The sequence below is a fragment of the Eubalaena glacialis genome, chromosome 1 (genome assembly GCF_028564815.1).
Source record: "Eubalaena glacialis isolate mEubGla1 chromosome 1, mEubGla1.1.hap2.+ XY, whole genome shotgun sequence".
In the NCBI taxonomy this organism is placed as follows: Eukaryota; Metazoa; Chordata; class Mammalia; order Artiodactyla; family Balaenidae; genus Eubalaena; species Eubalaena glacialis.
Window position 1 is genome coordinate 181,073,110 of NC_083716.1, and position 14,252 is coordinate 181,087,361.

At 32.8% G+C, this 14,252-nt stretch overlaps 1 protein-coding gene and 1 non-coding gene across 2 annotated transcripts in view; one reads left to right on the top strand and one right to left on the bottom strand.

Annotated features, from left to right (window-relative positions):
• Positions 1-1,269: 1,269 nt before the first annotated feature.
• Positions 1,270-14,252, bottom strand: part of SP3 (Sp3 transcription factor) — a 57,109-nt gene continuing 44,126 nt past the window's right edge. Inside the window, exons 5-7 of the mRNA XM_061185038.1 lie at positions 10,985-11,177; positions 5,417-5,613; positions 1,270-2,988 (exon numbers count right to left, since the gene is read on the bottom strand). Coding sequence (XP_061041021.1) covers positions 2,672-2,988; positions 5,417-5,613; positions 10,985-11,177 — 707 coding nt within the window. The 3' untranslated portion in view covers positions 1,270-2,671. The remainder of the gene's footprint in view (positions 2,989-5,416; positions 5,614-10,984; positions 11,178-14,252) is intronic.
• On the top strand, positions 11,989-12,095 carry LOC133078922 (U6 spliceosomal RNA). Its single transcript, XR_009697974.1, has one exon. It is a non-coding gene; the product is annotated as a U6 spliceosomal RNA (small nuclear RNA).

Genomic DNA, 14,252 nt, shown 5'->3' on the forward strand with positions numbered 1-14,252 from the left:
AAATTACTTCAGGGTAATTCTTCAAATATTAAGTTTCCAGAGTATATTCAACATTTTTTCAATAAAAATCAAGAAGTATTTAAAATCACCTTGGTTGAGGTTGAACACTAACTTTCATTTCTTTGTTAGGTAAAGATCCAAAATTCACAGGTATATTCCAGGTGGGCACTCAAAAAAATCTAAAAACTTATTTAAATAATATTTAAGACTACTTACTTTCTTCATTGCATTCATGTTCTAAGAACTGATAAAATTTGCTTGGAAACTCATGGATCAAAAACGCTCTATAAGCTTACTATAAATTTTCAATATTAAAAACAGCTCTACTATCACACTCTAAAAAGTTTTTTAATCTCCTGACTTAACAGGGGTTTTTGCTCAAGTGAGCAACCTCCTCACATAATCCTCTTCACACAACCTAAATAATTTTTTAAATTCTAGAAATTATTTACAGGAGTTTGAAGATTCAAATTCTAACCATGTAACTTCAAAATAGATGTACATTCATTAATTTCTATGATTCCAAGTAATACTTCCTATTTCACGTCACAAGCTTAAGTCTCACATGAGAAAAACTTTGTGTTTATATGTGTATCTAGCGTTGTCCTATGCGTTCAAAGATATTACTGACAGTATCAGATTGGGCCTGGAAAACAGACAATGGAAATCTTTAACCCCACTGTATACACGTAGAAAGTAACTGGATTTTTTATTTTAAAATATCTAAAATAGTCATATTAATATCCTGTTAGTTTTTCCTTCCCTCTTACCCTGCCTTTACGATTAGACATATATAAATTCAAAAACATAACTCTTTCAAATAACTCTTGCCATGGTTACCAAAGCTTGTCTTATGCTATCATTTTCAAGAATCTTCATGTAAACTCAAGTTTTTGATAAATCAAAATATCCTGCATTGCTTTAACAGGAAACAAACAAAGGAAAAACAAGGTTTGCAAAATGGATTGATAAAATTCTAATGAATCAAAGTGGGCTAAAAGATTTTTTTCAAAAGTTCTATTTAATAAGTTCATTTTTAGGCGAAAAAAATAGTAATCTGCTAGAGCCTCTACTCTTCCCTTTTTAAGTAAATATACCTGTTTACAATAATCTCAGCATCTGAAATCAAGAATCTGCAAATAAAATGCTAAGAAAAATAAACCACACTGATTTTCTTACCCCATACCACTGCAATTATTTTAAATGCATAGGAATACAACAAACTCAAAAGAAAAAAAAATAGTGTTTTATTAACTACCACACTGTTATAATACACTTTAAACGTACAATAAGGTAGCCTTTAAATTTGAGGTGGTCTTAAGAATAACAAATGAACAGAATCCCAAATTTTTGAAATAAGTGAACTGCTGCAGTTATAGGTATACATTTTGGAAAATTGTATAGCTCTTACAAGACCAGCAATGAAACTTTATTTTGTACATTTTTTAATAATTGAAAATATAAACAATAATTAAAAAATAAAAAGAAAATACAGCATAATAAAAAACATACATTTCTCAATTAAATGTACTGGATACATATAAATTTTAAGGGAAAAAGCAAAAAAGGAAAATGGTTGATATTTAAGTGCAGACTGACTACCTAGACCAAAAATAAAACAAACAAAAAAAAAACACTTAAAAAAATATCATAAAACCTCTAGTTCTCTATGACTAATATCCATATGGTTGGAGTATCGTCACTATGGAAGTGATTTTGTTATGTTTGCATATGTTATACTTCACTGGTAATTTACATGATGGCTTTTAAGGCCCTGGCAGACATGTGGTTTTTGGAAACAAGATTGGATTCAAAAAAAAAAAAATCACTGCTAAGACGCAATAACACCTTATTTTTTTGGTCCTCCAATACTCAAGAAAAGGGATAATTCACTATAACATTTTCTTACCACCCAAATGCCTCAACCTATACATTTTAAACTTTTTTAAACATTGGTTATATTGCCCAACTTCGTTATTGAAAGAATATTAACAAGACATTATTTTGGCAAATTAAATCTTAAACATGGCTTTTCAACAGGATTTAAAAGGTGACTATCCCTAGAGTTCCATGTTAAAATGTAGTTTTCAAAATCTTACAAGAGTAATGCTTAAAATATTGTACATAGTTAACCTAATTAAAATAATTAGCTTCAAAATGACAAATTGATAAGCTAAGTAAAGCCTACACTATGTAACATTTGCTTGGAAACTTGATTTGTCAGTTATGCATAATAAAAATTCCAGTCATCAAGAAAATTACAAAAATTTTTTTTATCATAACATGATTTCTTTCACCCACCAACTTTTTTTTTTATCTTACAATAGATAAATACCAACATGTTCTCATTTTTACACTAAACCACACAGGATTGATGCATTTGGTTAGACTACCATTCGCATTGTTAAATTCAATTTTCTCTTTATATAACTTGGTAAAATTTCATTTCTTCTAGATTCCAAAAGTACCTACAAAACCCATGCAATTTTACCATTTTTAATATACTATGGAATATCATACAAAGTAAGGCATTTCAGTGTCATGTATAACCAAGTTACTGTCAATCCAAAAATTTTTGCACATCAATAAAAAGATATCTAAGAACTTAGGAACAATGTTCTTCTCACTACTGTATAAAAATAACCACAATGAATAAGTATTTGTGTAATATTTACTCCATTGTCTCATTTCCAGAAACTGTGACAAGCTGTAAAGGTATTTCAGTGTTGGTAAGGATATCTTGATTGCTGGTGGTGGAAGTATTAACAGTTCCTATCCCTGAAACAGAACCTTGTTGAATATTTGCAAGGATAAGTGTTGTTCCTCCTGCAGTAATCAAAGTATCATCTCGTGCAGCTTCCACAGATGCCAGCACTGTACTGCTAGAATGAATACCTTTTTTATTCTGATGTGTTTTAATATGTTTGGCAAGGTGATCACTTCTCATAAAGCGTTTTGAACATTCTGGACAAACAAATTTCTTCTCACCTGTTGAAGAAATTAAGTTACTTAGTCTTTTAAATTTAACATTAATAGACTCATCATTCCCTGAGAAAGAAAATAAGCCAACACTGACAGTTAGGGACAGGGAGCAGAGTTCAATTAGAACTATATTAGTTTCATGAGCTGTCCCTGCAAGATTTCTCTCATAGAATATTTTTCCTCAAAATAAATCTGTCACCTTTATTTCTGGATGAAAAGCAATCTTCAAACTTATTAAATTATACACTGATATTCAGATAAGAATTTAATACCTCAACTATGCTAATAGTTTTGAAACATCTGTTACAAGATACCGGCTTAAAAATGACTATCTGTAGCATACTTCTCTAAAGAAAAATACACTGTTTTAAGCTATATTTAAGGTATTATTAACATGTCAGATCCCTGATACTCAACCTTCAACTCTTAAATGCGAATTCAAGTAACTACACAGAGTACTTCTAGATTAAAGCCAAGACACAAGCTTGAAGTCTAATAAAGACTGAGTAGTCCCAAGAATAATGGAGATGGCCAGCTGACCTGATTTCAGCTGGAATAATCAAGAGCAAGCCTAATACATCATGATGTTAAAAGTTAATAAGACTCCATGATGCCTAAATTTATTTCCCAGCATAAATAAAATACTTTTTTTAAACACAAAAGACAGACAGAACTTCTATTATTTTGAAGACCTACTATGTAAGACAATTAGTAGAAGATAAGGCAAAAGGCCAACCTACAAGGAATCTAGGGAGAACTCAATCAATCAACAAATCCAGTATTTTCTTAATTTATTTTCTTCAAAATGTCTTTCTTACCTATCTCTTGTTCCAGCACCTCTCCTCTCAGTAGGTCCTCATCAGACCTCATGCCTGAACTATGTTACAATGGCACGCTAGTCTCTCCCTTTCCAATCCAACAAATCAATGCCAGACAAATCTTCCTTAAATACCAAATTTTATTACAGTACAAAACTTCACCACTGTACTAATTAAGTGGTATGGGAATGCAAGAGTAACCTGCAGATAACTAAACAGTTTAGACTCTCCATTACCTAACTTCCAATGACTTCTATAACGTGGTTCAATCCTACGTAACAGAAATGTGTTAAATAAAATCTCATCTTCACTCGTGACAAACAATCTCTCACTTCTTCTATTCATATAATATTCTATTCTTCTGGGAAGGTATTTCCCAAAGCTTCTCTTGGAACATTGGTCCTGAGACATACTCCATGGCAAAATGGCACAATGAGAGGTTGCCACTACCTCCCCTGACTTGGAGAAGTACAGTGCTCATTAACATTCTACTAAAGGTCCTAAGAGGCATTCCTTGAAGGTACTTGTATAGTAACCCTCTTTAACACAGTGTTTCCTACACTTATTTGATCATAGACCTTTTTTCCCTTTTACATTATTTCTTTTTATATCCTGCTGATAAAATTCCACTGAGGAAAATTCTATTATAGGGCCATCTTAAGGTCTACCCCAGCCCAATGCTCAAAAATACCTTACTATCCCAGCAATAATGATCTCTGCCTCCAAGCACACTTTATCTACTTTCTTATATTGTCCATTGCAGTTTCAAACAGGTTAAGCTCATCTGTCTACCTACCTGATGAGACAGAAATTAAAACGAGTAGAGCATGTAACATAATACTACATACTTCATGGGTTATTTTATATATTTAGATCTAAGAGACTTCAAAATCCATATTGTCCACCATTTCACCATAGTTCTTTCTTCTAAGCTCTCTAAACTTTGTAAATGCATTATATATTTTTCAATTCTTCAGTATTGACCATAGACTGATGAACACCTTGATCATTACATGGCAGTAGAAGAAAACTATCTGTATATGTTATATTAAGTTAGAATTCAATTTGGGTCATTCCTAGGTCCATTTCATGTAACAACCACACGACACTATGTGTTAAAACAATTAAATGAAAGAGCCTTCACATCAACAATGCCTTGGTTATTCCTCAGTGAAATATCTTTTGCTTACCTCACACATATTAAAACAAGAGAAAGGGTGAAATGCCTGAATTTATCAGAGGAAAAGGAATTATTCTTTATTACAGTGTTAAGGAGGAGGAAGAAGATAATGATCAAGAGTAAAAGCACACAACTAATTTAAAACATTAACGTAATTAACAATGATGAGATAAATGTGGCTTAAGACACTGAATAGTATGAAAACAAAAGCTAACCAAAGTTTGTATAAAATAAAACATTATTTTGTAAGATAAGCCATACTGGCTTGTTTGGAATTAGTGTTTTGAAATTGGTGTTACTGAAGATAGAAATTTGATGTAATTGGTCTTATTTTAAAAGATTCAGTTCAGTAAGGTATGCTTAAAAAAAAAAAAAATTCAAGGTAGTATGTAGCCTTACAATTAACTTTTGTCTGTTAAAAGTAAATATTAGTAACCTGTATGTGTTCTTCTGTGCCTCTGTAATTCATCACTTCGAGTAAATCTTTTACCACAGAACATCCAGTTACAAATAAAAGGGCGCTCCCCAGAATGCCAACGCAGATGAGCTCTCAGATGTGAGGTCTTCCCATAGACTTTACCACATCCTGGTATATGACAAATGTGTTGCTTCTTTTTCCCAAGATTGGTACCTCTAAAAAACACACACAGAATAATATATACTTATATGAAAATATTCAAATGGACATTATCACTCATATCATACTCCCCATGTTGAATTTCAAATAGAAGACATTATCACCGTGAGGTCAATCAGAAACCAAGACCATTTAAAATTAATTTAAAGAAAAATTAGTAAGTTTTACATATTCATTTTACTCCACAACTAATGTGAGTGTTGTCCAAATGTAAATATGCTAAAGAAATATATAATTTAAAAGAACATTTCATACATAAAGAGTATATAGTAAAGTTATTTATTATTCGGTCAGAACCATTCCCAAATTCTATGCATAGGCCCAATCCAATTAAATTAGTTGTACCGGAAACTACATGGTCTATTCAGAGTCATGATGTCACCTAATTTAAAAAGTAATAAACCAACAATAAATGCATAACTAATCATAGGTACAATTAAGGCACCTTAAGAAGACTTTAAGATGATATAAGCATTATTTATTCCCATATTTGTATGGCCGCATCCTGAATATACACTGACTTGGAGAAAATCAGAGAAAAAAATCTAGACAAAGCTGTTGTCTTAGATCCCTAGAACTACATGAAATAAATTAAAATTATCTTTACAGTTAAAATTCCCTTATTAACCATGCAAAGATACCCAAAATTATAAATCAGAGATAATAAAATGCAGTTTCTCCACATTGCAAAATTTGACATCTGTTACATTTCAGTATTTGATACCAAGAACAGGGTTTAGAAGATATGTGCTTATTAGATGGGTGAACACAGGTATCTTAGCCTAAGCAAGAAGAAAACTTTTTTGATTCCAGAACTGATATTCAAATCATATTAAACACTACAGAAAATGTTTACTCAACCTCAAAAAAAAAGAAAAAGGCTAGTTACTGAATAAAAACAAATGAGTTTATAAAAAACATGACACTTTAGACTCATCAACTGTCAAAATCATATTATATAAACTTTGCAGTTTCTCTGAGATTACAAAAAGGTACATTTAAGACCCCCCCAACTTCCCCTCCTCCCACAATCTCACAGTCTAGGTATAGCCTGTTAAACCTTCCGTAAGCCTGCAAATCCTCCTGTATATAATATACCTATTGTTTTTCAAATTTTACTGGAAAAATGCATATTTCCCCACATTTATATTTTAATGTACTCACACTCAGTAGCATGTGAAATTGCCATAGGACAAACAGTGCTAAACGGTGCAGTGCTGGCTGTTAGATGCCATAGGTGTTCTGAACAGGGAGACATCAATGTGGGCTCCAGTAGTTAGAGAAGGCTTCGTGGAGGAGGTGGGTAGGATTTAGATAGAAAGGAGGGAAGGCATTCCAGGCAGAGGAATAGCATAAGTAAAGACAAGGAGGAGTCATGCTGTTGTCTCAAGGGCAAGGATGTCATAATCTAACACAATTCTAGTTTCTGCTCCAGTCCACCCCCAATTTCTACAACTCTCTTCAAAGAGCTGAGTTGAGTGAAACAGGTTTTGCTGGCTCACCTGCAATGCCAAAGTCTTAACCAAAGCCAATAATATTTCCATTTAATTTAGCTTTTTAAATTTGTTTTATTCTTAAATGGCCCTAAGAAAAAGAGCAATGTCTGTGGCTATTGGTGTACAAACCGATTTTACATATTGTGTTCACCATAGCAATTTCACAGAGAACCCAATTCAGTTCACTCTACACTCATAACTTGCCTCTCTTCTAATCCTACCACTCAGGTGAATCAATGTGCTTTTATAAATTCAAAAGTGCTATTTTACTAACTTAGCAAAATTTAGCTTTGAGAGCACGAACAAAGCACAAGACTGTAACAAATTACAGCAACAAATATGAGTTCCCAAAGAACCAAAAATCCAGGGAAAGATGTTTTTATCAATTGAATTATAAGGAAACAAGACATACTCATTGTCTGAAAATGGGACAGGCAACTAAGAAAAAAAAATGGAGACAGGGCACACAAAAATATACAATATAAGGGAAAAAGTCCAATACCGAGGTCCAAGTTTTTATTTAAAAAAAAAATTTTTACTCAAGATAAGATCTAGATATGCCAGATATGGATTTATGGCATGTGATGTGAAGGAAGAGAACTGAAGTGAATTTATCAACAAACTTCAAGTAGTAAAAGATTACCGTAAGTTTTCCTCTTGATTTATATAGTTACACCACTAATACCTATTGCATGATCTTAAAAAACTAACAATTTTAAGTTCATTTTCTTGACCGCTTAAACTTGCTCCCAAAATTTTAATAATGCAAAGACAGAGTGACACAATAAATAAAGCTAAATTCTGAGTAGAGGGATTAAGAAAAGTTAAGTAAATCGAGTCTTTTGCTTGGGACAGGAGAAACGGAACACAAACTGAAAGGCTAACAGGGAAGAAAACAGATTTTACAAATTAATTTTTTAAAAAATGGATTGAGGTTGTCTAAGCCACACAAAACCTATATAACAATAACGCCTTCAGAATTTATTTTACTTTATAAAATTGTCTCTTCCACTAGAGTATAAAGTTTCTGAAGTCTGGTTCTGCTTAATAAATATTGGCTAAATGCCCAAATGAATACAGTTTTTAAATATTTAATTATATTTTACACCTTGCTCAAAAAGGTAAAAATATAAAATTTAGTTCTCTAAAGATGCCACTTTATACATACTATTATTTTTTTAAAAGAATACTGTTGCGGAAAGAAAGGCTAATATTCTAAAATGTTTAAAGTGCCACCTACCTTACCTTTGCAGAACAGGATTTACTATATGTTATGCTTCTATTAATTAGATGCAGCAACTGTCAATGATACAATTGTGCCTATCATGAATATATTAGTTGAATTTTGTTCAAATGAGCTCTAAGAAACAATAGTTTTTTTTCTTAAGAACTTCAATTTTAATTGTTAGAATAAGTTATTAAAAAATGAACTCACAAAAGTTCTGGAAAACTATGAGTATTTTTATAATCCTCAGTTTAAGGAAGACTTTTAATAGCATGACAATAATGCATCTCAACTAAAAATTTTCTGCTTAAAAAAAAGTTTGCAAACTTTAAGTGAGAACTTTCTTTACTTGTGTAAATAAATGCATTTTGCAAACCACTGACAAAGTTGAAAGACAATGTAAAACTGAAAAAAATATGTGCACACATGACAGACAAATTAACAGATTCACAAAAGACAAAGAAATAATTCACAAAAGAAATTTTGAAATGGTAAAATAACACAACAAAAAATGTTCAATCTAATAAAGTAACAAAAATATACTGAATAAAACAATAGTGAGGTATTACTTTTCATCTCTCAGACTTTAAAAGGTTTTTAAAAATTATAAAATCCATTGTTGGCAAGGGTGTGGGAAAACAGATACTCTCATACACCACTGATGGAGTATAAATTGATACAACCTTTCTAGCAGACAATTTCCCTTTGATAAAACAATTCCACCACTGCCAACTTATACTGATGAAATAATCAGATGTGCAAAGATATGTGTAAGAATTAGAATTTCAACAATAAACTCCCAAAAAAGTTGTTAAATTCTTACACATCCATACAATAGAATACTACAGTCATAAAAAATTGATACAAACTCTATGTACACTTGGAAATACGATCACAAAAATTTTCAAAAGAAAAACAGACACGTAAAACAGTGAGAGTAAAGTCTGGAAGGATATATACAAAAATGTTACATTAGTCATCTTGAAGTAGGGTAGAAGTTTGGTATTCTTTTAAAACTCCTCTATATTTCTGAATTTTTATGAGCATGTATTAATTTAATAAAAATAATTTTAAAAGATTTTCAATTTAAAGAAAAGAATAAGCAAAACACAGGCAGCCTTGAGCCTCAGTTAGATTTGACTTTCATGAACAATTTATCTTGAAAGTTCCCGTAAAAATGAGAGTACATTTCAGAAAAGTTGTCTAACCAGAATTCCACACTAACTTATTTAAATTGACCAAAACATTTCAAAGAATAAGTAAAACTTCAAACAGGTGAATAATCACCAGTAGGAAATACAAATGCCTAAGGATCAGATGCAGAAGAAGCAAATTCACCTGGGAGGCAGTACAGCGCAGTGGTTAAGGCCTTGGTGAGAAACTGGGTCCAAATCCCAGCTGTGTATGCTGTAAAGAATCATTCAACCTCTCCATGCCTCACTTATAAGACCATCTAGAACACAGTAGGCTCTCAGTATTAAGAGTTACTAGTCATTACTACCATTGTGAATGGGCTGGCCAATGTACAAATCAACTCAAAGGCAGAGAGGCTCTATTAGATCAAGTTTATTAACTGTATTAACAGGGTTGTTTTTTTTTTTTCTGGTCTATTTAAATAGTTCATTTCTGAGAGAGGTATATTAAGGTCTTTCACTATGACTAGAGGATATGGTTATAATGTCTTTAGAGTTCTATCAGTTTTTGCTCTATATATTTCAAAGTTGTGGGGAAAAGGTACCAAGGCTATTAAATCTTCTTGGTGAAAACTTCATATTATTAAGAAATATATCCCTATCTATCCATTTGATATTTTCACCTTAATCTTACCATGTCCAAGTTTCCTTTTTGTTAACATTTGCCTAATAAATCTTTTCCATCCCTTTATTTTCAACATTCCTGCACCAATTTGAGATGTTCCTTATAATCAATATAAGGCTGGACTTTATGTCTTTTAAATATGATCTGAGAGTCAATCTCTCAATTATTAAGCTTAATCCATCCACATTTAATATAATTACTGATCTGTTTTGAGTTTATTTCTGTCATGTTATTATTTCTTAATGTTTATTTTTAAAAACACTGAATGGAAATATTACAGTTCCACTTTTTAAAAAATTCCATTATTAAGGCTTATTATTCATTTCTGTTGAAAATGGAAAATACTTATGCTTTATTAACAATTTCTGAACTTATTTTATATTATATAACTGTTATTCTCAAGCTAAGAATCAACTTTTTTTTAAAATTTATTTTTATTGGAGTACAGTTGCTTTACAATGTTGTGTTAGTTTCTACTGTACCGAAGAATCAACTTTTAAATCAGTATTTAGGCAAATCCACTGCTGGTTTGCAAACAGACTAATATCCAATATGGGCCTGTTAAATGGCATCTTACTATACTTTTTTTTTTTTTTTAAAGTAAACTAAGTAATTTTAGTTTTTTTTAAAAAGGCATTTAGAACTGAAAATTTGATTTCACATATTTTGTTCTCTAACTTTTTCTGCCACACTCATACAGACAAACACACAAGATGATCATGTAATGAATAATTTCCCTTAGTTAAGTGACATGGCATGCAGCATTTCAAAAATTAGGGTGATGATATTAACAGTCTAAAAAGAAAAGTATGTTTCATGTGTGCATACCTCCCACCACCTTCTTTACAGTTGGGACAGGTGCAAGCTACCCTTCGAAGTCTTTTTCCTTCTTGATGTTGTTGGTCCCCTTCTTCATCTACCACCTGTACTCTTAAGTGTGTTAGATCATTGGTATTCAATGTAGAATCACCACTGAGCTGCCACTCTTCAGGATCAGGTTCTTCTTCCTTGATCCTAATATCTAAAGAAGAAAACAAATACAGATGAGAAGCAGCCCACTGGCCCAAAAAGATAGCATGAGATCTGAGCCTCTCTAAGGTAAAATGAATAAATACTACGTAAAAGTAAAAAATCATCTGTTTGTGGAGCATAATCATTGCTCCCTGTTGTGGATTATTCTTTTAAAACAATCTATTTTATTCTAAATATCAGAGATTAAGCCAAAAAGAGAATAAAGCCACCATGAGAGCTTGCTTTTTAAAATTCATTAAGAAAGCCAATTTCTTTTGAGCAAGCTGAGTCATAAAACAATCTCAAACTTCAGTTATAATTGTTCAAACAGTCGATAAATCAATGGTCAACTCAGAATAGAACAAATTCTAATGCCTTAAACGTCTTTTTTACAGCCTGTTATCAATTACGCATATTTGTAGGTACTACGGGAATGCAAAATGTAGGTCCTATGGGAATGAAATTATGCCTGTCTGTAGGTACAATGAAATTATTACTCATAAACTTAAGTTTTAAAGTCAATCCTTACTAAAAATCTATAATGGCCACAACCACAATATCATTGTGGAAGGAGGTGCATAAGTATGAGAGAGTTTCTATTTTCAATGGGTTTTATTATAAACCAGACTGGGAAACAAAATGAGCATGCAATGGTGAGGAAGAGTGGATACGGCAGGAAGTTACATCATTCTGTCAGCATAGCCAAACACCTTTCTTTATATCGATAATGATATAACATCATTTCCTATGTGAAACTAACAGGTTCTTTCAACTCAGAAAACTAATTTAAAAAAAAAAAGAAAAAAAAAAACAATACATGAGTGCTAGCTTTGGCAGCACATATACTAAAATTGGAAGGATAGAGAGAAAATTAGCATGGCCCCTGTGCAAGGATGACACACAAATTCATGAAGCATTCCATATTTTTACAATTTGTACGGCAACACAAAAGACCCTGAATAGCCAAAACAATCTTGAGAAAGAAAAACGGAGCTGGAGGAATCAGGCTTCCTGACTTCAGACTATACTACAAAGGTACAGTAATCAAGACAGTATGGTACTGGCACAAAAACAGAAATATAGATCAATGGAACAAGATAGAAAGCCCAGAGATAAACCCACACACCTATGGTCAACTCATCTATGACAAAGAAAGCAAGAATATAACAATGGAGAAAAGACAGTCTCTTCAATGAGTGGCACTGGGAAAACAGGACAGCTACATGTAAAAGAATGAAATTAGAACATGCCCTAACACCATAGACAAAAATAAACTCAAAATGGATTAAAGACCTAAATATAAGACCAGACACTATAAACTCTTAGAGGAAAACATAGGAAAAACACTCTTTGACATAAATCACAGCAAGATTTTCTTTGGCCCACCTCTTAGAGTACTGAAAATAAAAACAGAAATAAACAAATGGGACCTAATGAAACTTAAAAGCTTTTGCACAGCAAAGAAAACCATAAACGAGACGAAAAGACACCCCTCAGAATGGGAGAAAATGTTTTGCAAATGAAGCAACTGACAAGGCATTAGTCTCCACAATATACAAACAGCTCATGCAGCTCAATATCAAAAAAACAAACAACCCAATCAAAAAATGGGCAGAAAACCTAAACAGACATTTCTCCAAAGAAGACATACAGATGGCCAAGAGGCACAAGATGCTCAACAACACTAATTATTAGAGAAATGCAGATCAAAACTGGTCAGAATGGCCATCATCAAAAAATCTACAAACAATAAATGCTGGAGAGGGTGTGGAGAAAAGGGAACTCTCTTGCACTGTTTGGTGGGAATGTAAACTGATACAGCACTACGGAGAACAGTATGGAGGTTCCTTAAAAAACTAAAAATAGAACTACCATATGACCCAGCAATCCCACTACTGGGCATATACCCAGAGAAAACCACAATTCAAAAAGACACATGCACCCCAATGTTCACTGCAGCACTATTTACAATAGTCAGGGCATGGAAGCAACCTAAATGCCCATCGACAGACGAATGGATAAAGAAGATGCGGCACATATATACAATGGAATATTACTCAGCCATAAAAAGGAACAAAATTGGGTCATTTGGAGAGGCGTGGATGGACCTAGAGTCTGTCATACAGAGTGAAGTAAGTCAGAAGGAGAAACACAAATACTGTATATTAACACATATATGTGGAATCTAGAAAAATGGTACAGATGACCTATTTGCAGGGCAGGAATAGAGACGCAGACGTAGAGAACGAACGTGTGGACACGGTGGGTGAGTGGTAAGGGACGGTGGGATGAACTGGGAGATTGGGACTGACATATACATACACACTACCATGTGTAAAACAGATAGCTAGTGGGAACCGCTGTATAGCGCAGGGAGCTCAGCTCTGTGCTCTGTGGTGACCTAGATGGGCGGGACTGGGGGGGGGGAGGTCCAAGAGGGAGGGGATATATGTATACATATAGCTGAGTCACTTCATTGTACAGCAGAAACTAACACAACATTGTAAAGCAACTATCCCCCAATTAAAAAAAACAAAAATAAAAATGAAAACAAAAAACCCCACAATACATGATTTATAACAAACACTGAACATAATCATCTTTGATAAAACATAAATTCCTACACATTTTTATTTTGATTTATGTAAACTAAAAATCTTAATGGAAATTTATTTTAGATTTATACCAGTCACTAATAATTGGAGCCAAAAATAGCCTAAAAAAATCAAATGTGCCCTAATAGCTCCTGAACTTATACTAATGAAAACTAGAATGTACAACCAAGAAAAATGCCTCAAACAGTTTAAAATTAATTTATTTTATCATAAAAACTACCAACTAAGAATCAAGGGGGGAAATGGGAAGAGAGGGCACTCTGGCCTGGGCAACAGGGTAGATGGTGGTGCCATTCACTGCAATAGGAAACACTGGAGAAGGTTCAGGTGGAGGTAAAGAAGGACAGTTAATGAATTCAAGGTTGTTGGTCATGGAGTCTGAACAGCTTGTGAGACAAAACAGTAAAAAAGCTGGATCTACACAGATAGAGTGCATCCAAAGCAGTAGGTTAGATCATTCAAGGACTATG